The sequence below is a fragment of the Balearica regulorum genome, chromosome 1 (assembly GCF_011004875.1).
Source record: "Balearica regulorum gibbericeps isolate bBalReg1 chromosome 1, bBalReg1.pri, whole genome shotgun sequence".
NCBI lineage: Eukaryota > Metazoa > Chordata > Aves > Gruiformes > Gruidae > Balearica > Balearica regulorum.
Window position 1 is genome coordinate 77938214 of NC_046184.1, and position 26795 is coordinate 77965008.

General features: G+C 40.4%; 1 protein-coding gene across 3 annotated transcripts in view; it reads right to left on the reverse strand.

The window, feature by feature from the left end:
- PHF21B (PHD finger protein 21B) overlaps positions 1-26795 on the reverse strand; it is a 170296-nt gene that overhangs the window by 6004 nt on the left and 137497 nt on the right. For 2 of the 3 annotated variants that reach the window (XM_075760184.1, XM_075760170.1), the window contains 7 exons: positions 21949-22299; positions 20030-20152; positions 14126-14177; positions 8352-8428; positions 5454-5508; positions 1820-1842; positions 257-415 (listed from right to left, as the gene is read on the reverse strand). In XM_075760184.1, coding sequence (XP_075616299.1) covers positions 257-415; positions 1820-1842; positions 5454-5508; positions 8352-8428; positions 14126-14177; positions 20030-20152; positions 21949-22299 — 840 coding nt within the window. The remainder of the gene's footprint in view (positions 1-256; positions 416-1819; positions 1843-5453; positions 5509-8351; positions 8429-14125; positions 14178-20029; positions 20153-21948; positions 22300-26795) is intronic. The other variant, XM_075760179.1, reaches the window with a different exon arrangement.

Consider the following 26795-nt stretch of genomic DNA (forward strand, 5'->3'; position numbering starts at 1 on the left):
TGAAGAGACAGTTTAAAAGGACAAATCTCAGCAGATGTGATTACAGGGAAGCTGAGGCACTCAGTGTATGTCCTAACTCTAGGACCATGAAAATACCAGAAACAAATGCTGCAAACTGTACTAAAAGCCTCTCAGTATTACCTGAGCTAATGTAGTCCCCTAAGCCATGACCATAGGTTAGATTAGTTTAGTGGTAGACAAATTCGAGGTTTCTCCCGTTTTCTTTTCTTGGCATGCTATGCTCCATGTAGCTTACCTTCTGTTGGCACTTTGGACAGACCCAGACCCCCTTGGGAGCAGTTTTGAGGGGCGGGTCCAAGCAGTTGAGGTGATATGCTCTGGGACACGTGCCGCAGGGCTGCAAGTTAACGCCACGCTTGCAAGCAGTGCAGTGCTCATCGTGGTGGATCTCATTCTGTAAAAGAAGAAGGATGGCTTGAGTAAAGTCAACCCATTGAGAACTTCTGTCTATGCAGCATTCAAAGCCACTACTGCAGCAGCCAGCTCATTGAAACGCAAAATCTAATTGTCAAAAGCACCCTGGCCGCTGTAGAAGAAGACGGAAGTAATGGTGTATGATAGCAACAAATACAAACAAACAAACAGACAAGTCAGAAGCAAGTTCCATAAATTGAAACAGATAGAAAGATAAAAAACAACTGATCAAACACAGAAGGGAGTCAACTAATATGGGCAGCTTGTGATGTAGGAATTATTGCACTTGCTTTTGACAATGTGTCACTCCGACACCCGCCATCACCACGTGCAACTCTATTTTGAAGCATGGGTCAAAGTCAATATCTGGATCACTTGTCCTTCACGTTCAAAGCAGAAGGAAACAAGCAAGGAAAAGTTTCTGGGGGAAAAAGCAAAGTTCCATGTTTTATGCCCGTTGCCTCAAAGAGCAGCTAGGAAAACAGTATGCTCGAGCACAACCTTTTGCTACGTACCCTCTTTTGAGAACTCCTCTAGAGGGCTCCTCTGTCCCTCTGTTCTCCCTGGCACTAATTGTTCCCTGTTCAGACTTGCTCTGACAACCTTTCTCCAACAAGACTGATTAGTACTTTGTCTGAAGCAATATATAAAATGAACTAAGACTCATCAACAAAGTTACAATGTCATGTAGTAAATTGCTATGCTAATCTGGTGGCAACGTTAATTACTCTTTGTATAATTAAGTGCATTTTAATAAAGGAGATACTGATTTTCAAACTCTCATGGCTTGTGAATCATTATAAAAAAAAAAAAAACACCACAAAATTTTCCTAGTGCTTTTCCAGGAACGAAAATCATAATTTTGTACCTTTGTTAATTCTAAAAGCATATTTTCATTTTTAGGGATATTAATTATAATGTTTCGTTATAGTTTTAGTCAGGCTTATATCTTGAATTCTAACTCAGTTCTGCCAAAAAATCGCTCTCCAAAATATAACTCTTTAGAAATTACTTGCTCAAAAAGTCTTTATTTTAACCTCAATGTAAAGAGATTTAGTCTATACAAACTAGCATGTTGACTCATTTTTCTTAAGATTTTCATTAAACCCACAAATCTGGACTAGCAATTTCTCAGTCAGTGGATTCTACGAAGGGATTAAACTCAAGCCTTGCATATGAAAGTCCAAGAGTTCACCCCTTTGAAATTCTAACTTAGAGGCTCAAAGATTTAGTTAAGTGGGAGATGTTTCACACAAGCCGTATGACATGCAAAGAGAATACTGCAATTTTGTACCTTGATAGAGACTACGATAACCAGAAGCAAGCACTGAATTACACGGTGATGAGAAAGACACTGATAATACACAAATTTTGCTACACGTACCTTCCAGAATGGATCCTCATTTGCTAGCGTATGAAAGAAGGGCAGAGAACAGATTAGTCAGAAATACAACGCTGCAGTGAAAGCTAGTTCTCAGCTATGGGACTAATTTTAGTCAAGCTGCGACACAGGAGATCACGACATTGCCAAAATTAACGCCGGCAGCAAAGAATGCAACAGCAAGCAGTGGAATTAGCACTTGAGATTTAAAAAATTACATTGCAGGCATCCTGTGTCCGAAGATCTGATGCTAAAATGTCGTCGTATGAGAAGCACGCTCTGTTTCAAATTTTCAAAAATGTTCATGTGGAGCTCCTCTCCACATGCCCGTAGTCAAAAAGTCTTTCTTAAGGACTTCAGGCTGCTGGGTGATGAACAGTCTGGCCCCGAACCAGCAAGGCACTTAAGCAGGCGCTTAACTTAGGAGTATGAAATCGGTGCCACTGACTTACCGTTAAACACATGTTTACATGTTCAGCTGATTCATGGCCAAAATGGTCAGCTACTTGTGGGAGCGAGCTTTATGTTATCATCAACTCTTTATCATTAAACTACTCCCACCCGAAACGCCAAGGTTTTCTGACCTTTTGATGAACCAAGTCTGTAGTGATTGCATTCACAGCCTGATCAGAACAAGAACCATCACAGCTCACTGGAAAGCAGGCCAAGCCTTTCATAATAATATTTGTGAAATTCGTCACACTTTGGTCCAAAAATAAAAAGCGAGAAAATTTTAACAGCTTTATGGACACCGCACAGTGGGTTGTAATTTTTCCTGCTGATTTGTAAGAAGCTGATGCATGCTGTTCAGTGACAAATAGCTGATGGAGGGGCCTTTCTTTGGGTTAAACTGGAGACCACCAAACTGATATTTCTGTCCTTCTGTCCTTCTTCAGCTCCCTCTCTGATCACAGATGGCAATATAGCCCCCGCAACGTGATCCATCATATACAGACCGACCTGGGAGTTGCTTCCTGCTGTTACACATTCATTTGATGCACCGATGTGCGCATACACGTGAAGATGCAGACACATTCACACACATGTAAAAAGAGGAATGTAAGAACGAAGGAAGAGCTTCACCTAAGTTAGACCAAAGGTTATAAAGCCCAGAGTTCTTTGCTAACAGCATCCAGTGCTGCCACTCATGCAACGAGTGCAAGAACAGGGCAAGCACAGAGTAAATTTTTTTACTCCAGAAGTACCCTTCCAGACGCTAGCAGTTTATGGCCTTTGCTAACCTGGATTCTGCGTCCCAATTTTTATATTTAACAGCCTTAGATAGATTTTTTTTCCTTCCATAAATTTGGCTACTTTTCCCCAACAATTGTAGCATCCTTTGGCAATGAGTTCCATAAATAATCACAGATTTATAAAATCTGTAGATGTCACTTCACATACACAAATACACACATAGAGATCCGCCGCGATATGACACTGCGATTACTCAGGGGATATAAATGTTATTCAGATAAACACAGGCTTGATAATTGAAGAGTCTTTTCTCCAAATGATACATGTCAGGGGATGTGACCTCATTTCAGGTAAGACATTTTCAGATAAATGAATCCTGATTAATTGACATTTTGCTGAAAATTTACAAGAATTGTTCTCTTCTGCATTTCTGGAAATGACAGCTGTTTCCTGTACTTCATAGGGGTTTATTTTTAGTTTGTGTTCTTCTCTTTTCAGCTCACTTTTACTATAAAGTTTTCAACATTTGAAAACATGTCCGCTTCTGCCTTCTAGTCACTGAAAAATTAAACTGAAGACAACTTTTTTAAATGAGCGTTTTATAAAAGAGGAGGGGCGGTCAGCTCTGCGCTGAAGCCGAGTGCACTGCTGCCGCGCCAAGCTGCCTGGGACAGCATCTGCCTTCGGCTCAGAGCTTACAGACCATCCGGCACAACAGCGCTCGGTGCACATAGCTAATAAATCCCTACAGAGGTGGGGAATCCTGCTATAAAGAAGTCCAGCTTTAAATTGTCAGAATATGCAGAATTCCAGCACAGATTCTGGATGCCGGGAAAACCAGAGATAAAGGACTCGAAGAGGAACTAACAATTAAGGAGAGCGAGTCCTGATTTCCAAGTGGCTCTGAGACAGCCGCATCGCTGGAGCTCTGTCACTTGCCTACTTCCTTGTAAATAAAATGGGAAACACATGGTGGAAAGAAGGTCAGAGATATCAAACCCTAACTTAAATGAAATCCACCCAGGGGCTTAACAGCATGGCCTGCTAACATTGCCATTCTCTCCTGTTTTTTCCCATGTGTTTACATGGGAAAAACAAGTGCTAAGATAAGACAAATAATAAATTATAATTTTAATTTTGAAGATAAAACTAAGCCAGGAATAATGTTCTTTCCACTGGGGCTCACATGAGCATGGGCTCCTGCTAAGAGGCATGTCATCATAGCTGCTTACCATGTAATAACCTCCCTTGTCCTCTGAGACCCTGTGTGTTACAGGCATATGGTAAGTAGGGCAACTGTCTGCATCTAGCACAGGAAGTTATGCAGGCAGAGAGAAGAACCGCTGCATTTCAGCTGGTGATCCTGTGGCGCAGGAAGTCAAGGCAGGGCCAGAAAGGTGAATCTCAAGGACTGAACGTGATGCTTGACAGGGATATCAAGCAAACACCGAAAAACTGTCAAAACTTCACGTCTTAATTGAAATTGCCCCTGTAAATGCTTCCAATGCTGAAATAGTATTTGGCTTAGAAAAAGGACTGTCTTCCCTTACCTCTAATGCACCACGGTAAAGCCTAAGTTATACAGGCAACACAAGGGCAAGGACACAATCACATTTCTGTACTGGCTTTCTCCCCTCTTCTGAAGTGCAACTCAAGCTTCTCGCTTTCTCTCTTAAAATCCTATGTGGGCCACGTCTGAAGAATTAAAGTGTACTCAGTGCTCTCCTTGTTTCATCTCCCACCTCTGAACTCTTTGCCTTCCCTATGTGTTGCACGATTTTCCTGGAATGCGCTTCTTCACACGAGTTAATCATCATCATCATCCCCAAATGGCTCCTCTGAGTTGTTCGTTCTCAAGGCTTTTACCATGAAAGTTTCAGCATCTAAAGTTCTTGTAAATACAAGATTGGAAGGCATCTTCAATGCCATCAAATCTAGATTTATGGGTCCAGCTCTTGGAGTCAGAAAATGTGTGTGGATTTTTTAGCTATAGTTTTTTAAAGCAAAAGGTATGGTAAATTTCTAGCCCTTGAGGATGGACAGCAGTTTCTTAAAGGTGAAGAAAAGAAGCAAATGAAAAACCCAGAATAATAATTATTTTCTAAATCCCAATTTTTCAATATACATTTTTAAGCACCTGGGGTTGGCAACACTGCCTTCTTCAATTGGTCCTCTCACTGTGTGGTGCTTGCAATACTAGAGATTGGATTTTCCACTGATTGCAGAGACTCCAGATCTGTTTCTCCACAGTTTTGACCTTTAGCCTTATCCTTCAATTGTTTTTGCAGGAAAACCATCTGTTTTCACTGCACACTAAAAAGTGCAGGGACCTTACGCAAAGTAATGCCCTATGGTACCCTAGCAGTAATTCATATGAAATCCCACTAATAAATATTTAACATGTCATTAGAATAGTAGTATATTCATTTTAAAATATGCTTACCTCTTGTTGAAAGGAACAAGGGGTTATTCAAATAATTTGATGCAAGGCGTTTCCGCTACAAGGGAAAAGAAACCAACCACAGTGTCATTGAAAAGCGCTCTGGTTGTCTCTTACTTTTTCATATTAACAATCTCCATGAGCTTCCCTCATACATAACCAGTCGGTTCTGTGACTTAGAATATTCGTTGCTAACCCGAGACAGACATACGAACAGTTGCATTATTTACCTTTCTAACAATTCTTCATAGAGCAGTTTGATGTGAATTAGATTTTATTAACAAGAGAGAAATGGAAATAGCAAATTTTATTGATTGATTTCCAGGATATGTTCCAGAGGTTGGTAAGAGCGAGGCAACTGCAACAGTAACTCCAAGCCTAGCAGATAAACAATGTCCATAAGGGAAAAACTGCGTAATAAATTGTTGCTGTGACATCTTAATTTGCATATATAGAAATAGTGATGGACTTCCCACCTGCAGAAAAAATCACTACTTTCTGTGACACTTGCCTACAGTTCGTAGGAGCATATTTTGTTTGCAAGCAATGTATTAGGGCCTAAGCAAAATATTTTTCTTTCTCAAGTTAACATGTACAACCTCTAGGAGCTGGCAGCGATTTCGATCTGCTGAGGTCACCAAAGACTTTTGAACTTACAAACATAGACGACTGGAAACCTGACTGAGATGTTTAACTAATTTAATGCAGCCCATTGCCAACTCATCAGATGGTAAAAGTTGTTGGTCAATAGCAAGCCGGGCTTCATTAACAGTCTCTATAACCCCTAATTGTTTCTCTGAGCCATCCAATACTTGTACAGCAGGACTGGAAACAGCACCATTTTCCTCCATTAGATGTTGTTAGACTCTGCTTGGAGGAAAATTAGAGGGGTTTTGCTAATAAATGATATATTCTGTGGTGAGTAAACTGTTCTCTTATACACGGGTGCCTGCTAGTCTGTTGATGAATTTTGAATTGATGTTTCTTCCTTCAAAAAATATCCAGCCTGGCACTTAACCCTTTCCTATGGGGAAAAAAAAAAAAAAGAAAAAAAAGAAAAATAGAAAGAAAAAGAAAAAAAGCTACTGAGAGTGGGAAAATAGAATGATATCTTTTTTTTTTTTATTATTTTTAAAAAAGCTTTGAAAAGGAAAAGCACAACATTCAAGAGAAGACACAAGACCGTGATCGCATTTTTGTAATCAAGGAAGTTAGCATCACCACTACAGATGCTGAGCTCCTATCATTTTGAGGGGCATTGGCAAATAAAAAGTCTAATTTATATGCAATTTCAATTTAAACAATCATGAATTAAAGATCATTCAGTAGACTAACCGTAAATTAAACTGCACCAAAATGCCTGAAATCCCACAAAATACCTCAACTCACTGATTAGCAAATCAATCTGAGCAGCTAATTGATCAGAGAAAAACCATCTGCCTCCATTTTACTTGAACGGCATTCCCCATGGTCAGTACTTAATGACAGCTCCTAATGAGGACACAGCTGATCAGCCACAGGACTCTTTCACAGACATTTCTTTCTCCATGCCATCTTTCACTTCAGGATATACTTTTGAGAATAGATATAATGAGAAGTATGAACTAGGGGTGCAGCAGACCTCCTCTATCACCTCCTCCATCCCTACTCCAAGATAATTGAGTTTCTCACAAACACCGATCAGACTATGGCCACGAACCTCTGCTGCGAGTATTTTAATAAATTCATCAGGAGAAAAAAGTCTAAGAGAAGACACCACAAATTTAATGCTAGGAAGGCTAAGGGTCCTACTCTGTTAAATACTGGAGGTATGGACATCAGTATTTGCTCTGAAGAGGTTGCAAGAGAAAAGTTGAGGAGTTCTGAAGAATTCAAGTGCCCAGAGCTGCTCTGGAGTATAAAAATCTTCAATACTTTCAAAAACTGAACAATCAAGCCACTAAGCAGCTTGATTACTGGTGGGTTTCTTCTTAGCCTCATCTGTCTGCTGTCTGCCAACAAACACAGAAATCTGAAATGTTGGTATACCAAAAATTCTGCATCACTTGTACCTAAAGAAAGAAATCACTTTCTTTAGGCTTGAAGAACTCAGAGCACAGAGAAATTTTGCTTAAATGGAGCGCTGGCTGCAAATCAGTTTTCTTGCTGTAAGAAGTTCAAATAGTAACCCCAAACTGTGATGAAATTTTAAAGGTAGAATTTTAATATGCTGAATAAATGCACACATGCCAGTTCAGGAACAAAGACAAAAACAATTTCAGAAAAATTTATGTCTATTTATATGCTGCTTTTACACCAGGTTTACAATGCAATCTTATGTAGGACCAAATTTTGCTACTACCATAAATGTAACAGCAGAAGTTTAACAGACAACAGAGATTATGCAGAGCATTTTATTTCTAATTATGCATTATTATATTTATTATGCAGGCTTCCATAACCCCTGCAGAGCACATTGATTCTTAAACCAACATATCCCTTTTATGAATGTCACTAATAAAAAAAAGCAAAGTTCTCCATTTATTATTTGGCACATAGGAAAAGAGAAATAGCAATGCAAGTTTGAACATAATGCAGCGCTTCTGTTCTTCAGTTCTGACCTGGAGGGACCGTCTGCGTGGGTACAAGAGTAATTAGGTCCCATATTAATTTAGTCCTTTTGGCCTTTATTAAAACTAAGACGAATTCTAGTTTGAAGCAAGTGATGTTGTGAAACAGGTGAAAACCTGTTGCTTAGCTACTGAGATGAGATCTTTTCTTTCTTTTCCACATCAATATCTCTTCACAAGTAAATGTGTGGTTCTGCATTCATATATACTTTTGTAATAAGAAACACTTAAACCTTTTATTGACATGAAATAGAACTGTGTGGGGGGAAAAAAAAAGTGAATGATAAAGTACCTCTGTTTCCAAGAGTCCACTGTAGGCTGGATTTGCTGTGCTTCTTCTCTTTCTTTCCTGACGCTTGCTCTGGATTTCTGTAACCATGGAAAGAAACACGACTTGTGTGTTTCTCATTCACCAGGGAAAAATGTAGATCTAACTTGTTAAGCAAGACGCTCTTACCCTCAACCCCTTGGGCTTTGTGTTCAGTTTCAGTTTCTAAAGTATAATTGGGTTGCTTCAGCAATGATATTTGCTGCAGTTCAAGGTTTGACATTAATAGGCTTTTCCTTGTAAGATTCAGAACACAAGCATTTTTTATTTTTTCCTTCCTCCAAGGCGGACTTCTGCTGCCCTACCAGAGTTCTATTATGATCCCTTCAGACGCATATTCAGCAAGCATCGACAGAGAGCTTTCAAAATACTATCAATGTCTTCTAGTAACAAAAATGAAGCATTTAAAGCAGTTAAGCCTTGTAATTCCTAACAGATGAAAGCATAGAGATCCTTTTAAATTTAATTTACATTACTTTTCCTCTGCGGAGGTTAGAAAAATCACGGTCAGAATGGAATGGCTAGATTCAGTTCTAACTAGGGCATGATGATTTATTCATCCAAAAATATACAGCTTCATGATCCTGATCATGCAAAATGTTGTTATGAGCCATACGTGTATTTGTGTCACTGGAAACAGCAGCGCAAAGATAGGCTCATTGAATTGCAGTCCTGTTTGGAAAAGGGTGAAACACAAGAGAGCTCCCTTCCGCTAATTGGTAACACCTATCCAGGACGGTACTTGCTGAGGACTCCATCTAGCAAAATTAGTCTGCAAACTACTTCTGCAAACACATGCAGAAAGAGTGAGTGGATTCCTGGCCCGCTGAAATTTGCAGATTTAATGCTACTTTTATCTGAGCTAGGATTTTATTTCCGTCATATGGAATTTCTTCGTCCGGCTCTCTATGTAAGTTCAGAATGGTGACATTATTATAACCATGTATTTTAAAGCCTACTTTTTATTTTGATAATAAAGAGCAGACCTACTTTAGCAAGGAGAGCACCCTGTATCCATCCCATGACATGAAGCGTGCACGATTGGGGTGATGCTCTATTCTAAAATGTTTCCTAAGTGAATATTGTAAGGCAAAGTTTAGACTCTTGTCAGTCTAAATCCCCACGCGATCGTGATACCTCCATTCTGCCTTGCTGTAAGTCGACCTCTCAGAACAAGAGGAACTGGCAGGAGCACTAGCCCTTCGGCCTGGAGGGCCAGGGGCATACCCAACAGAAACTCAGGACACCATCTGGTTCTGTAGAAGGTCCGGCATCTCTTGTCAATGTCTGAGCTAAAGAGGTCTATCCCAGAACATCCTCAGTGCCAGGAAATGGCCTTCAGGATATTGAGCACTATCTCCTGTTTGCAGTCCCACAGTAAGAGACAGTCCAGCTTTCAAGATGTTTACAATAGATGGGAATAGGATTCCCAACACATAGTTCTGGTGTCCAGGCAGCCTTTCCACATGTTGATCGCTTCCCCACAGAGTAAAAGGGGCCATGTACCACTCTAAGTGTTGCTACAGTAAATGGTATTAATATCGTTGGGCATATCTCATGTCCCTAGAGACAAGGCCAACAGTCTGCATGGATTTTCTACTGTCCTTAGCTACAAGATATTGATTTGAAACTTTTCATTCATGAAGGACTGTTGGCTAAGCCACCACTCTTGGAGTGATAGATGTATCGGAAGGAAACTGGATAGACAAGAAAAGCAGAAGAGCAACTACTTGCATGTTCTGGCTGGGTTTCCCACTAGCACGGGAACATGTCACCTCTCACACTCACAAGGCGTTTTCTCCTAGGGCAATTCAAAGAGTGCAGACAGGTCTGTATTCACAGTCTGACATGAGCTAGACATATGCTGCCATGTGACTCAGGGAGCTATACAGAAACGCACTACCAAGAAATGTGTGATCCAAGACTGCACCGAGACGTGTGATAAACGCAATGGCTGCAACCGCTACCAGCATCTTGTTAACATCCTTGGTGCTATGCAGACTCCAAACCTGAGGATCTTGTTTGGGCAACAGTTCTGTCCCAGTCTGAAAGTACTTCCTATGAAATGCTCATCTGACTATGCTGAAATCTCCATCCTGAAGCTTCCAGACCCTTTGGCATCCTCTAAAGGGAATCAGGCCTCAGCAGCAGGGAAAGTGCTAGACACGGATCCAGTAGCCTGCCACAGAGCCACCAGAAGCAAGATGGTTGTTCTTGATGTCAGCATCAGTGCGTATAAAGGGAATGCTCTCGAAGCCAAAAGGTGCCAGAGATGTCACGACAAAGGAACCATGTGCCTTGATGCCAGGAAAGAAATGGAGGGAGTGGACCTCCACCGACTCTTTCCTTTGGTCCCAACAGTGTGAGCTGGAGCCATGGCTCTTGCAGCCAGGATCGGTAACCCACGCCTTGTGGTCAGTGAATCCAGAGCTTGCAGCATCTTGGCACCCGTGTGGCATTGTAGAGAGAAAGCTGGACTTAGGGCAGCCCGGGCTTAACTCTTTCAAAAGTGGTCACAGGGATACAAGACGGTGACTTTTCACTGGCACAGAAAAAGAAACAAAGAATTGGACACAGCAGAGTTTTCTGTGTCCATAACGGGGCCAAGTGTCTTCACAAGAGGACTGTGATGAATCTGTGGCTCTCTGCCCTTTTGGGTCGCAGGTTTAAGAGAGAATTTCTTCACTGCGTGCTCTCACCAAGGCAACAGAAATATTTGATGGAGTCTGAATCACACATGTGGTAGCTACCTGGAATGCAGCTTTGGAAGAGGCATCGCCATGGTACAGAGATAAAAGCTGGCTGGGGGGAAAGTAATAGCAGTGGGAATAGATGGAAATTAAGACAGAGAGAGAGTAATGAACTGAAACGGCTCTAGATGTTCTCCACCCTATGCAGCCATCAGGGAGGGAGAGCACAATATCAGCACTTTATTTACGGAAACTGTGAAAAAAAAAATCCATGTTTGTGATATAAGGAGTATGTACATTTAAGAGTGTATCTGTAAATAATCACAAATCACTATGCTACGATAAAACAAGATGTGCATTTTTAGAATGACCTGAACTAAAGAATTCTTTTAAAGTTTTCTATCTACTTTTTCTTTTCTTTTTTTTTTATTTTTTTTTTTTTACACAATGCTAATGCTAAAAGATGTCCTAAGAGGCTAGAGAAAGAGATTTAGTATGTTACAACCATGGACTGCATCACAGAATTGGGCTTATTCCTTAGTTTATTAATTTAAAAAACATAACCCAATCAGAAAAAAAAAAGCCACCTCTAAACTGTAATATGTTTGACAGAGATGAATAAATTTGAAGATAGCTTTATGCTGGAGGCAAAGCTTCAACGAGCTGCTGCCTTCATCAATAAACACTCTGTATGGTCATTCTGTGAGGCCCGTAATGACAATTTATCTTCAGTGAAAGCCGTCCCTTGCAGAATGTCAGTCGGTGGAGGCGGCTGTGCTCATGTACTGGAAAAGGCCTCAAAAGATGCCTCATGCTTGGGCTGTGCAGAACAGAGCTCTTTTCCCGGTGAGGGGAAAGATGCTTCTCTGGACATTAGGGGGAAAGGCTGCTAGGCTGATAAAGAAATCCATACAGAAGTGGATCATAGCCCTTCGCCACAAAATTAATGATTAAATGAAGAAAAGCAGTAACACTGTGAATTAATGATACTGAGTGAATAAGCTTTTAATGACCCAATCTTGATAGAGTTTCATTCCAAAAATGTGAAATTGAGAAATACATCAGAAGTACTAAAATAAACTGAACTGTGTAATGACCACTGCTTCCTGATAAATAGCAATGGCTGATAACCGTAAATATGACATAGTACTAAAATAATAACCTTTAGCATATGGAAGCTATAAGGGTATTTTTGACAGTTGTAATCACCAATACTCATGAAGAAATACCCTTTCCATAGCAAATAGCTCTTGGTGGGAGCCATTTATTTAAAGCTAGTAGGAACATAAAACGCGAATTCGTCTGAAAGAATCGATTCTGCAGGATTAGTATTGTAGCAGTTAAGTTCAAAACATGCGTCTCCGCACTTACTGTAGAACAAACAGAGCAGAGCGGTACTTGGAATTTCGAACATAAGCATTAAATCCGCACAAACAATTTATTAGTTCCAATAAAATCAAAGGGTAAAGAACTATTCAAAATGAAGTTTTCTCTGTTGTAAGCATAATTTGCACTTCAGCATAATTTCAAATGTTGTCCTATTTTCCTTAGACAAAGAAAACAAGAACCAGTCATCATTTGCACTTTTTGGATTATAAATCTTCTCCCAAAATTGCTGTAGCTTTTTAATTTCCATTTCAATCCATTACCATTAAGGGATTAAAAAGGCTGATGGCTTAAAGTTTCTTTAAACTGCTTTCAAATTCTCAGTCACTGGGACATTAAATGATTTTCTAAAATGCAGATTTAAAGAAGAAAGACACTGAAAAAAGGCAAGACGACCCGCAGAAAACTTGCTGCATATATTGAGGAGACCATACAATTAAGATGCTATATTCTCCCTAATTCACAACCTCTCTTAAAACCGAGGAACAGAAGCACAGGGAATCTCACTACAAAGAAGTCAAGTTGTAAACCAGTAGATACCTCTTGAGGCAGCAAGGTATCTAAGCATGTGCCTATGTCTAAAGCACATAAAATGTAGCGCACTGGAAATTCTGAAGTATTTTGCCGACAATGGTCCATGGGACGGGTGGTAAATGTCAATTCTCATTAACATCTTTTGTGATCAAGAATCATTGTTAGCTGACACAGATACCAGATTTTCCTCTTTACACTGGTGGAACCACACCAACGTGTATTAGCTGAGCATGTAACTAAAACACATCAAGCTGTAGACTTTTTCTTAAAAATAGCTGTATCTTCTCTGTCCGTGAGAACTAACCCATTCTGGCAAGAAACCCCCCAGTGACATAGTTGCTGAACAAGCTCTTTTTTTTCCCCCCTCATCTATGTTTTCAGAAAGACAAAGCTGAGGCAAAGAAAGGCGCAAATCTGCTAACTCTTGCAAGGTATTTTTGGAAGGTTGGAAAAGTAAACTTAACGCTATGTGATACTGCATTTAGTTTATCTGTAATATTTGTTTGAACTCATATTCAGAAGCCTAGGAAGGCATACTAGCAGCTCTCACACAAGAGCAGGATCAGACTGCAAGATTGTTTATTTTTTGGCTGCATGGGGGGAAATGGCCGGGAAGGAAGTCTTTGCGAGAGGTAGTTTTCTAATTTGCTTAAAATTGTATAAAACAAATGCCAGATTTCCACCACTATTTTACACATTATTCTGTGGAACTCTACAGATGACAGATGATTAACTCAAGAAATGAAGGTCCATCTCACATGGGGAAGGAGGAGATGACACGTGTGCTACAGAAGATCTGGGTAAACATTTTTGAACCTTGCTGACTCTTCAACCAGATCAGTGCTGGTGAGAGCCTTTACAGACTTTTTGCTTCACTATCATCCTTCAGTTGTTAACATCCTTTAAAGAGCCATGATGACTGAGGTTATGCCTGCCAAGTCTGCTGGTGCTGGCTGCAGAGCCGGTTCTCATGGTCCTTGAGCTGTGCAATGGGATGGGAGGTGAGGCTGAAAAGCACAGTTCTACATAGGTAACATCTCACCTGAGTTTTGATTGTCCTTCTGAGGACAGCCAAGAGAAAATATTTCATTCAAAAACAGAACTGTAAAACAACATATGCCATCTTACCTTCCAAATGTTCTGTTGTAACCAGTCCTAATGCTACCATGAAGGCAATTTTCTAAGGAAAAAATAAATAGGAGTTAGATTCTTTACTACAACAATCATGGTAGAAGTAAGTAAATAAATCTAGCATTGACAGAATAAACCCAGTACAGGTCTTTTAGAAATGTTTCTGATTTGAATGCATAGTAATATGAAGAACTTTAATTGAAGATTTGCTTCAGATATTGCTGGTCAGTCATGTCGTACTTGCATGACTGTATGTCATGAACTTAGCAGTTCAGAGACTTAGGAAGCCAATGCTGTATGACTACTGATTTTATACAAAGCATGACCAAAATTCAGTCAATTCAATCAATTCGATTTCAGGTTGCTAGCTGCTTTGTCCCTCCACTCTTTAAAGAAGTAATTGTGTGTTATTATTACTATCTGGACATGGCACTGCTTTTATTGGATGTGAGCGAGCTGTTTGAAGTAAAAAAAGATACGGTACACTTTCACTGAACTTCACAACACTAAACAAGACATCTGAAGCATATTGAAAGTCCCCTTCCCCCAAAAAAAACTTTCAGAAATTTATTTTCCCAACTTACAGAAAGAATATTATGTGCATGAATTATGCAGAGGTAGACTGATCCAATATTTTCCCTCAATGGGGAGTGAACAAACATCTTCCACTGACACTGGTGAACTCATTTTGCAGTGAGGAATCTGATTTAAAATATTACTCAGAACTCTTGTACATTATATATGGATAAAACAAATCTTCATACTACCAAATCTTCAAAACATGCTGTCCTGTTTTCAGCTGAGATAATTTTTTTTTTTTTCTAGTAGCTGGTATAGTGCTGCGTTTTGGATTTAGTATGAGAATGATGTTGATAACACACTGATGTTTTTAGTTGTTGCTAGGTAGTTGTAGTATCTACAACACAGTTTTAGTGTCAAGGACTTTTCAGCTTCTCACACCCTGTCAGGTGCACCAGAAGCTGGGACAGCACAGGCAGGACAGCTGACCCAGGCTGGCCAAAAGGATGTTCCCTGCCATAGAATGGCGTGCTCCGGAGAGAACTGGGGAAGCGAGCCGGGAGGCGGGATTGCTGCTGAGAAGCAGACTGGGCATTGGGGATGGGGGGAGCTTCACAGATGGTGAGCAATTGCACTTGGGCTGCATCATCATCATCATCATCATCATCATCATCATCATCATCATATTATTATTATTATTATTATTATTATTACTATTATTGCTATTACTTAGTACCTGCTATTGTTATTCTCTTCCTTTGTTATCCTATTAAACTGTCGTTATCTCAACCCAGGAGTTCTGTTTCCATTCCTCTCCCCATTGTTTTTGGGGGGGAGGGGTGAGCGAGTGGCTGTGTGGTGCTCAGTTACCAGCTGGGGTTAAACCACAACACATGCCAATGCAGTAACAGAGCAAGTACTAGAGCAGGTTCTAAATTTTCTGCCAGTAATTTTTCATTGGGAAATTTTTCCTGGCAGAAGAAGTTTTGCTGAGGCTTTTATTCCATCTTTTTGATGGAAAAGTGAAATTCTGCTGTGTTGTTCCAAGCCCAAACTGAACTGAACCCCTTGATTTTGAATCACATCTGTGATACTGTGGGGCCTCGGGGATCTCTTCCTCTTTCTGCTGTGCTGAACTATCTTGTTGGATAACGTTACCCAAGCAGCATTTTCAGAAGGTGCAATTCCAGAGGAAAGACGATCTGACTATGAAACCCAAGCTATTTGGAAATCCAAGCAAGCAAAGACCACAATCCAACTCTGATAAAGCGTCCAAAGACCACAGGAAGATGCAATTATCATACTCACCCAAAATAAAATGTGTACATTTAGGTCAAACTAAAATTCAGTCTTTAAGAGGTAGAAGGTCAAAACATTCTGTTTCAGTCAAAGAAGTGTTAGGAGAACATGTTTCAACACTTCCAAGTTAAAATTAATTTGACCTTACTGTTTTGTGAAAAGCTTTTTTATTGTGAAGTTTTGTGAAAAGAACTTTATTTCAGTTCAGGATAAAATCAACCAGCAAGTCACGGGAACTACCATTTCCTTTGCAATTCTGACTTTCTCATAGGGAAATTGTGAAAGCAAGCACATCTTCATCTTGTAGATGAAAAGATCTAGCTATGGGGCGGTTTCTTCAAAACCCAAGGGTCAGGATTGGACTTCTATATCCCTCTTACACATATGAAAATCTCTCTGTCAAACTGGTGCACTAACAACCTCATACAATAGGAATATTTTCTTTCCACGGTCTCCTAGTAGATTAAAAAAATGGTGATGTAGATTTTCATCACCGGCAATTTAGTTATATTCATGCTATATTTCTGCCTTCCATAACTGTGGCAATGACAAGGACGTGTGTTCATTTGCATGTCAGACCTTGATTTCAATAACGTTCACTCTTTACATGTCTAAAACACCAGCTAGACACAGTGGGGGCTCCACACCTGAAGGGAAAGATGAATATTTGATCCGAGATCCACTGTGCGGATCTGAGAAGAAAATTAGTCAACTGAGTACGATTACAAGCTTCACCTCACCACCACCAAAAAGTAACTTTGCGGCAGCGCTCTGAGCAGACATAATAACGACATTTAGGTAAAGAATCAGAAAGTTGGAACGGTTAACGTGCAATTGTGTTTTCCCAATGGAGCGCAGAATGCCTGTATTACCCAAAAATTAAACTGTAAGGGGGAGCATACATTTTCTGACATCTAAACTAAAATTATTTGAGCACTGGAATGCTTGCTGAACAATTTCCTCTCTTCATGCTAAAATTATTTGAATACATATCTAATTAAATGTAATGACAGCATACTTGCTTAACATATGAAGAGCCTTCATAAATGGACTTGATAATTATCTCACTATTAAACACAGGAAGGGTTAGCTTTTATAGATATTTGAAAGATGGCTCCTTTTAAAAAAATCCCAGTAGAAGCTGTATTCTTTTTAACAAGCATATTATATTAACAGTATATTTGTTTTTATGGGTTTTGCTGTTTCACACTCGTGTAGCTCATTGGATTCAACTCAAAATACTACTTCTGTTGCAATGCTTTTCTTTCAAATACCAGAGCGTACATTTGTTTCTCCTCTGTGCAGGAAGCCACAAACCCGAGGCTTCAGTTTCTCCAGATTCTCAATCCAGGCCTAACACTGGCATTTAGTTCACAATTGCAATGTGTCTCTCTTGTCCTTCTTAGGTGGGATTAAAAACACTCTTAGCTAAATAACCAGCATTTATGTCAGTAATTTTTCTTTTAAATAGAAAACTGCTAGAATGTCCTGGAAAAGGTTGCCAGAAATTTAAAAATTTACTAATATAAATTTTTTTAAAAAAAACAAAATGTTTTGGGTGTTTCTTTCTGTGCTGAACTCAGATCCTTTGAAGAAAAAACCCCACAAAAAAATCCCCCAAACCCTCAGGCCCTTGCTCCCCAGAGGAGCAGCTCCCTTGTGCAATTCCCCTTCATTTCTTTGCAGAGGTCATTTCGGCGGGAGAAGGCCCATCACCAGACAGGCAGTTCTTGGCCCCCAAGCCCTTCCTTCAGACCCCCCCCCCCCCCAGCCCCGGGGGGACTGAACCCACACGGCTCGCATCCCAGGAAAGGGCTCTGACTGCTGGACCCAGGACGTCTTGGGTGGCCGAGAGCCCTCCATCCTGCTTCTGGGAAAAGCTACGCCACTGCATCCTGGCCGCGAGGCAGCGGGTGCGAGGAGGTTTGCTTTAGGTTAACGATGACGACGCACTTGGGAAACGAGACATCTTCAGCTTACGCAAAAGGAATAGGTATTGCAGGGATCGGCTTCATGGCTTCCCAGCAGAACGACCAAGCCAGGAACAAAAGACAGCAATTATCACCTGTCTTTTCTGTTCATTCAGGTACACCCAGTAACTGCATATGGGATTCCTGGCCGCTGATAAGTCTGGTGATTTCTGGTTTTTTTTGTTTTAAATTTTCAATTTAATTTGTTAAATCCCATTCTGTCACGACTAACATTTATGTAGAGCCATGTTGGAGTTCCTGCCTCAGTTTTGTGCTTTGAAGGTGAATAAAGATGTGAAGAAAAGTGCCTAGAGTGCTTATTTTCTTTTTAAAAAATCACAATATCTTTGTTACACTTTGCCTCAAATTTAATCATCTGTTTAAAAGCCGTGAGTGCTTTTAAAAATGCGCGGCATGTCTTTTCATGAAGCAAAACAAAGATTTTTACAAAACCATTTCATTTTGTAATTACATGTTCTATTTATGTCATTACATGTATTTACACTAATTATGCTCTTAGTTCTAATTACACTAATTGCATAAATACATGATAATCAACTAAAGTTTACTTTCAAAGAACAAAAGAAATTAACTCTAGACCTACATATTTACAGCCGTGAAACAAATCTATGAAAAGAAAAGAACCATCATACTTAAGGGCATAGCTTCAGCATCCTACCCCGAAAATTGTGCTTGCCAAGACCTCCAGTATACACGGTACGAACTATGTTCTTGCTTACAACAAAGGTAGTAAGGATATTCTAGGTAGCAATTTAACGAAAACCCCATTAAATTTATGGATGCTATATCAAAAAGTGTGCCCAGTCCCAGGGTCTTTCCCTGCATCTCTCTGGAAGATTCTTGCTCAATATTCTTTCTGGGGGGATAAGTTACAGGCAAAGAAAAATGGATGTTTTTCCTAGCATTCTGTTTTTAAGTAGGATCTACTAGCCCTTCTGCCCATAAGGTGCCACTCAATAAATAATCTTTCGGAAATACCTCCCTAAACAAAACAGGAGCCTACAGTCCCATCATGCTGTGGCAATGAAGATTCATATGAGGATCAGATTTTAAACTCGGGAGGTTTCCTAAGTGCAGTTCTGCAGAGCTTCTGCATAAAGCTGTGATATTCTAGGCTAAAAGCCACTATTTATCCTTAACATTGTTTTAACTATACAAACCTCTTAAAATGGTAAAAAGAATGACTACCCACATGCCCCAAGTAACATTATAAATTTATATTGTAATAATCCTCTTAAACCTACAGCTCCAAGGATGCTTTCTTGCTACACATTTATTAGACTGGTAAAGTTAAGATTTCACATCAGCCTAGCATTTCCACAACAGAAGTAGATTCAGTTTGTAAAACTTCTCAAATTGCCTCAAAAATACACAGAATCTAATATGAATACATCTAGTCAAAACCCAAAATGCCTGGTAAAGAGAGACATCATATCTACAAGGACTTTGAATGTATATTTTTAGTTTACATTGCAAATATAGTTCAAGAAAGAGATTTAATCTTATAACCTGCTTTCTACTCTCTTACTCAATTTGAAGGATTTTAATGTATGGCAGACTAGAAAGAATCTGTGTACATGTGGGAAGAGACGTACACAGCAAATGCAAGAAACTGTACTGTTAAATACAATCTAAAAATTGCAAGATTCATTACAAAGAAGATGTAAAAGCTCAGCTTACAAAAGAAATGTTAGTTCAACCCATTACACAGCCTGTAAACCCGATGTTATGTATTTGATAACAGAAGAATTTATCTCAAGCTTGTGTATACCTTTCACAAGAAATACAGCTATACCCATGCAAGGTGCCTAGATTATTATGAGACCTATAATTCTTACATTTTGTGACACTGGAAGGTTTGAATGAAGCAAACCAAATTTGTCAAAGCACCTCGTTGGTGGGGAAACCAACCCAACTGCAGGGAAATCACCCCAATTGCAGTGATTGGGTACTGAGATGAACAACTGGCAGAACCATGAGCACAAATGTAGTAATTACATGTGCACGCAGAAAAATGCTGAGAAATGGTCCCCAGAACTTAACCATACTGTAGCTCATTTATTTAAAAAAAAAAAAAAATTAAAAAAATTACCTCTGGATTTTCCTCCTTTTTCTTTTTGGTAGCAGGGGGTCCCTGAGCTGACTCTTCAGGAGGTTTCTTTGTCTCCACTTTACTTTCTGTCTGGGTTTGGACTTGAGGCTGAATAATGATAACCTAAAAGACAATGTACAAATAAAAGAAGAGAATTCATCATATGAAACTCGATTTTTCTGCCTGAAACCTTTGGTTCTTCTTTGAACAGTTACTTGATACCTCTACAGACAACAGATGCAAGTCACAAGCCAAAAATATAAAAAACTGGATACCTAGGTTAGGCTTCTAAATCCATACTTAAGTTTCTAAAAATTAATTTTTATAGGTGCATTATAAACTTACTGCAGCCTAAGGGAGCCTCTTCAGTGCCTCTGAAAATTAGGACACTTTCTATTTAGAGGACTTCAGCAGCTGACTCAGCAGCCTAGCTTTAGCACTCGTGTTGTCAGTGATTTTAAGGTCTTCCCTTTGATTCTATTTTGCATACAGGTAGAAGAGACAGAATTACTACGCATTCATAACCAGTCTGATCTCAGTGATACCAGTGTTATTTCAGAGTAAGTATCTGGGGGTGGGAAGGAAGATACTCCTCAGTACTACTCACGTAACTGAGATCAGAGTTCAGCCCTCAGCATTTATGGGTTATGAGCAGTGGATGTCCAGTTTTGCTTAAACAAAATAAACTGTATGTGTTTTAAATTAAAATTCATTCTGGTATAGACCCTGTAGGAATTACTACACAGATCTCTCATGCATGCGTGTATGTTTGTATATGCAGCTGCTCGCATTTGAATTGCCACATGAAGATTTACAGAGTGTAAATAACATTATCTCAGAAGCTACCAAATTAAAAAGAATGAAGGACAATTTCTGACCACAGAACTACACGTGTGCCTTTATAACCACAATCAAAGCTTCATGAAGGACTGTTGAAGACCTTCCCCAGCTCACCTTCGCGATGAAGGTTATCAGATTTGAACACTGGGCCTTTTCCATCTATTTCATTGCTAACTTTCAATCAATATTATTTAATTGTTGGATACTTCATTGCAACTCAGTCACTCTAGAAGATTTAACAGCATAAAAAGGGACAGTTTTCTTAACCAGTAGCCAATGTCAGTAAAAGAAAAATAAATTTTGCTAGAGAAGTGGGGCAGAGATGCCTGCTTTTATTTACCTCCTACATCCTGTCTTCTTTTTTAGCACTGTATGAGAACCTGTGCTGCCAACAAGACCCAAAGCAGCAGGATCCCAGTAGCAAATTACAATGAATGTCTGTTGGGTACATTGGCAGCCTTTATTGAATCTGTTTCTGGTATAAGAGTGGTGAAGTTCTTGCATTTCAAAGCTGAAAAGCAGTACAAAGAGGAAACGAGTAATTCATAACTTGATTTTTTTTTTTCCTACTGATTCATCTGCTGATCAGTTTTGAAACCCTGAGCTCTCATTTCATTTGGTCTTCCCCTGAAAGTGTAGAAGGGAATGCCTGATTATTTGATATACTCCCGCGGGGCCAGTCAGTATAACTAATATCACTGTATAATTGAAGAGGGAGTCCATAGGAAATTTGAGCCTGTGCAGAATTCAGGGATACTATTAGTGAGGATTGGTTTAAGGAAATGGAAGATCATGTGGTCCCATTAATGTCAGGCTACATCATGCTGCATTTTGTTTCTCCTAAAAAATAAATATGTACACAGACAAATGTCTGCTAGCGTCCATGTGTCCCGTTAAGAGTTTTCCCATTGCTTTCTGATTATTTTCTTCAAAAGGAACAACTGACATCACTCTGCACAGGGCTGTGCACTCCCAGGGGAATATTCTGCTTACATCTGCAACGTAATTCCTGTGTTTGATAACCAAAAAAAAAAAAAAAGAAAAAAAGAAAAAAAAAAGCCAGGAAAAGCAGAACCTACCTTGCTGTCGGCACTAATGAGGAGTGGTTGCACTTTAATGCTATCGTTGACCACAGAGACAGTCGCGCTGGTGCTGATAGGAGTTGCATTGTTGGGGGAGGTGGAAATGATGGCGTACGCCACACCTGCACTGCTCAGAGGTGATGAAATAGCCGTAGACTCGGTGACACTTTGTGACTGGCTGTTAGGCGTCTGTACATGGCTGACGGTGTTATTGGCAGTCGGGAGGGCAGGGCTGGGGTTTTTGATGCTGACTACGGTTGCCTTCTGGAAGGTAGGAGGCTGCTTGGAAGGTTGGTCTCTGCACGGGGAGATAGGGAGGCTGTCTGGAATCAGGGTCTTTGGCCTAACCTACAAACAGAGAGCTAGACGTTACTAGGCACAGCCTCACGCCCTAACGAATAAACACCGCACGCGTGTGCTCTCCCAGTAGAATCTCTAATTGCATTAGCCGTGGAACAGGAGCATCTAGACAAACATACTGCAGCAATTCGAAGTAGCCAGCCATTCATTTACTTGTAGATATGTTCCCAGGACTCCTCAGTCGAGCCATTTTGGAGTCCTCAACTCACTGCAATGCTGAACGAGAAGGGAGGAAAAAGTCAATTCCTCACTTTTATTAGCACACATCCATACACATGCTACTCAAGTCACATCCAGCTCTCAGTAGGGATGTTTAAGCCAAAGCCTTTGCAAAGAATGGAAACCCCAGGTGCCATAATTTTCTGTTCTGAAGGACACAACACTCTTGCTATGAATTAAGGAACCAAATCATTAAGGGAGTTGTGGGAAAGCATTTACAGGAACAGTAAGCGTATGCATTTATAGTGGTGGATCGCTGAATGAAGATCCTCACTTTTTTGAGATCTGCCATGTCCAATGGAGAGAAGATTAATCATGCAATCGCTCAGCTCACAAAAAAAAAAAAAAAAAAGGGAAAAAAAAGAAACCCACAACCACCAAACTTCCTATTTTGTTGCTGTAAGCAAAGAGCTAGCTTGCAGCTGCAGGTGGATGCAGAAGGAACTTCCACGGATGGAGGGGGAAACTGTTTGCCAAGATTCGCGAAGGCTGCGGCTTTACCCAGAGCCGCGAATGAGAGCTGCGAACAATTCTTTTCAGCTAATGTGATGCGCTTCCAGTGGGGTAATTAACGTCACCCTGTCAACATGGCTCTGCCTTAACAACATGTTAAGTACAGTTCCAGGATTGAAAATAAATAATTTAAACCGCTTCGCATGAAGTTAACTTCACTCCCAGATTATTCGTTAACACGGCCACATAAAACAGTCGGTTCCCTCTGTGCTTATTTCATCCTGTCACTTCCCGCACCTTCCATACTGTGAAACAAAATGACAAGTTGTAACAGACAGACATGGGAAACAGCTGCCTGTGTCACCGCGACGCAGTCTACAGGAGCCCTTCCAACCATGCCAACTTCAATCCTGAGCCTAAGTAAGCAATTTAATGAAAAGGCAGGGATTAACTGATGTGCAGAAAAACCAGCTCTCAAGGCCGGCCATCAACCTCTATGGCGTCAAGGAGGAGCCGTACCCGGTTGTCCCCGCGGCGAGCGTTAAGCGCGGCAACACGCGTATCGCCGGCTCTTCGTGTTTGGGTAACTCGGCCCTCGATTGCCAGTAGGATCCTCAACGCCTACGAGCGGCGCAAACGCGTAGCGGAGGCACAGTCCTGCTCGGGAGCGTCTCGATTGCCGGTGGTTGAGGTAAACGGGAAGCGAGAGAGGAAGCGGAGCCGAAGGAGAGGAAAGAGGAGGGCTTGCCCCAGGTCCTGCAGCACGCTCCTCACAAAGCCAGGAAGCCGCTGTGTTCGGCTCACGACGTCAGGGTAACGCTGGAAGGCCTCGCAGACCCACCGTGAAATGATGCAAAACTACGCTAAAATACGACTAACTGTATGCAAGATACACTGACAGTAACTGAAGGGTGTTTTTTTTTTCTCTTTTTCCTCTATCCAACCACTTTATGTAATGATAATTTGATTTATTTAGTTAAGATACCGGACAAATACCCTGGCCAAGATGTTTAAGAGAGGAGTCTATAATTAGCTTCATATCCATAATTAGTTAATGGTCTTATTTTCAAAAGTAGTGGACAGAGGATCAGTTTAAATCCATCTCTGCCCAGGCCTTCTGCAAAACTAAGGCTTATAACATAAACAACAGCTCAGCGCAATAGGAGACATGATACTTCAAGCAACTTGTTCGTGCCAGTCGGTATCAGTGTCAGTTATACAAGCAGATCGTGTAATATCTACTTTTATATTTTCATAATAATATCCCTTCCCTCCTATGTTATATCTTATGTAAGTCTCTCATATGTAAGCCCTCAACAAATTGCTCATCCTCATGTACTCAGAGACACATTCACAGAAATAGTATCATTATTCAGAAAAGAAAGTCTGAGAAGCTTGGCAAAACACAGTTAAAATGAATTGTCATGGCTAAACCCCCCCCCCCCCAAATTTAATTCTTAGCTGTTTTGCTAACATCTAAATTATACCATCTCTCCTTCAAACAAAATAATTTTCTTGCAAATTAATATAACATCTGTTACTAACAGAAATACTGTAAACACACAAACAGATAAGCACATACATACAGAGAGAGAGAGAAAGAATCAGGAGTTCTTCAGATCAAAGATTCAATACAACAGTCACTGAGATCTTTAGGAAAAACCAAGACTGACAAAAAATCGGCTCAGGAGTTTTTCTAGCCAAAAACTGTCATGTTGTCTACCAGGATCTACTGTATCTGTCACTCTTAATTGCACTTTTATATTTAATCAAAAGCCTAATTAAAACTAAATGCCTATATATATTCCAGCTATATAATTATCTTTTCTACACTATTAGATATACATATTGACTGTCAGATGTAATACCTCAATGAATCCTATACACACCCTTAACACACGTTCTGCAAGTCGTGGATGAATGCATCTTACTTTGCTATAAAATAAGCTCTTCCTGCACAGACAATTAAACAGACTTCATTTTCCAAAGTCACGTATTCTCTATAAAGCGCTGCATACTGAAATAGCTGATAGGACTTACCAAACTGGTACAGAGCAAGAACATAGGCCGGGCGTTTTCTGCCACCGTGTGATACAAAGGAGGTATAGCGGTCTGCATAGCCTAAGCCTCTGCAAATACCCTGGCAAGCTCAGCTAGCGCTGTGAGAGCATGTTTATTTGCAATTACAGAATAAGAAAAAGGACTGACTGCAGAAAAAAGTTTCGCGTGCTCCTGAGTTAAAGCTAAAATAAGTTAACGTTAAAAAAAATGTTTATTGCTACAGCCCGCAGGCATGAATCCAAACCAGAAAGCAAGCAGAGAAGCTCCTTTCCCTCTGCAGTGCTCTAACACCTATGAACCTTTCCCCCTTGAATATAAACACCAAGTGTAAGCACTCAATAAACAGCGAAGTGAAAGACCTTTAGCAGAGCTTCACATTAAAAACCAAACTGCTACAGTAATCTGGGAGAATAAACGGCGTCAGTGGGGAAGAAAAAAAGGAAGGAAAGAGCTAGCGTAAATTCCTTTTCCTCACGGCAAAACTGTAGCTTAAATTTGGGAGATGAAAGGAGGACAGGGGCAGTAGCAGAAGTTTGGAAGCTGACAGTCACCGAAGAACTGGAGAAAAACTAGGGCAGGGCACGGACTGCACTTCACACCCAAGGTATCACAAATGAGCCTACGATCCCACAAAAACTGAATCAGGTTGGACAACACCGGTCCCCATTACAAGAGCCACAGAAATAAAAGGTGCAAAAGTTTAGTAAAGGAAAAGAAAAGAGAATAAATAACAGACAGCATGCATGTTACCAAGTGAAAACTGCAACTGTTGGCGAGCGCTGCAAATAACAATTCTCCCGTATCTCAACCCTCCTCTCCCCAAATATCTTTCATTTAACTTCTGACAGCTGTCAAAACAGAATGTGATACTACCAGGGCTCTAAATGCAGGAGAAGAGAGAGCTTCTTCTTGAATATAATGATCTCACAAACTCGTGTTGTTCTTGAGTTTCCTCAATACCCACAATAACAAAAACATTTGATTTTAGGCGGCAATATTCAGACACCTCTGGTACTTCTCAAAGAGCCTGCAGGTGAGCACACTGTTCAAGAAGACATTCCCAGACTTGAGAATTCACTAGATGGGAGCTGTCTGCTTTTCAGACCGGGAAATAACAGGGAGCCCGATCCTGTGAGATGTGCAGAGTGCTCTTTTGTTCAGCAACCTCTAAATTCATATATTTTACAGAGCTTCATATCAGGAGGGAATCGGCTCCCGTGACTATTATGACTTCTTGTATATCCTGTATCATTAAGCTCCATCCAGATGTCCCTATACGATGCCCAAAGGCTTCCATGACACCGAAACATCACTCCAGCTCTCAAGAGCACAAACTGTTCGATACCGTGGAGGTGAATGAACCGCTGAGTGACAGAGGTGGGAGAGCCTGATGTGTGTCACCACTGACAAAGGCAACTGAGATCATGGGCAATCTATTTCCCGAGCTACATCCCATCAGATGAGCCGCTCCCACGCTGTAGTAAAGAAAAAGAAGGTAAAAAAGAAAAACTTTTACAAAATAAGCCCTCAAGATCCAACCCAAACAAGTATGGGGGGAAAGGACGAGAAGGGAAGGAAAGCACACAATTCCTCCCATCTCTGTGGGCAATCCTATGTGGTCCTAAAGGACAGGATTTAATTAGAACAGTTATCTCTGTGCAGATCTGCAGGTGCTAGGAGAATTGTTAAGGGCAATTCTGGAAAATGTGTTCTCCTTACGCCTACCGAAGAAAGGAAGTTAACAAGAGCAC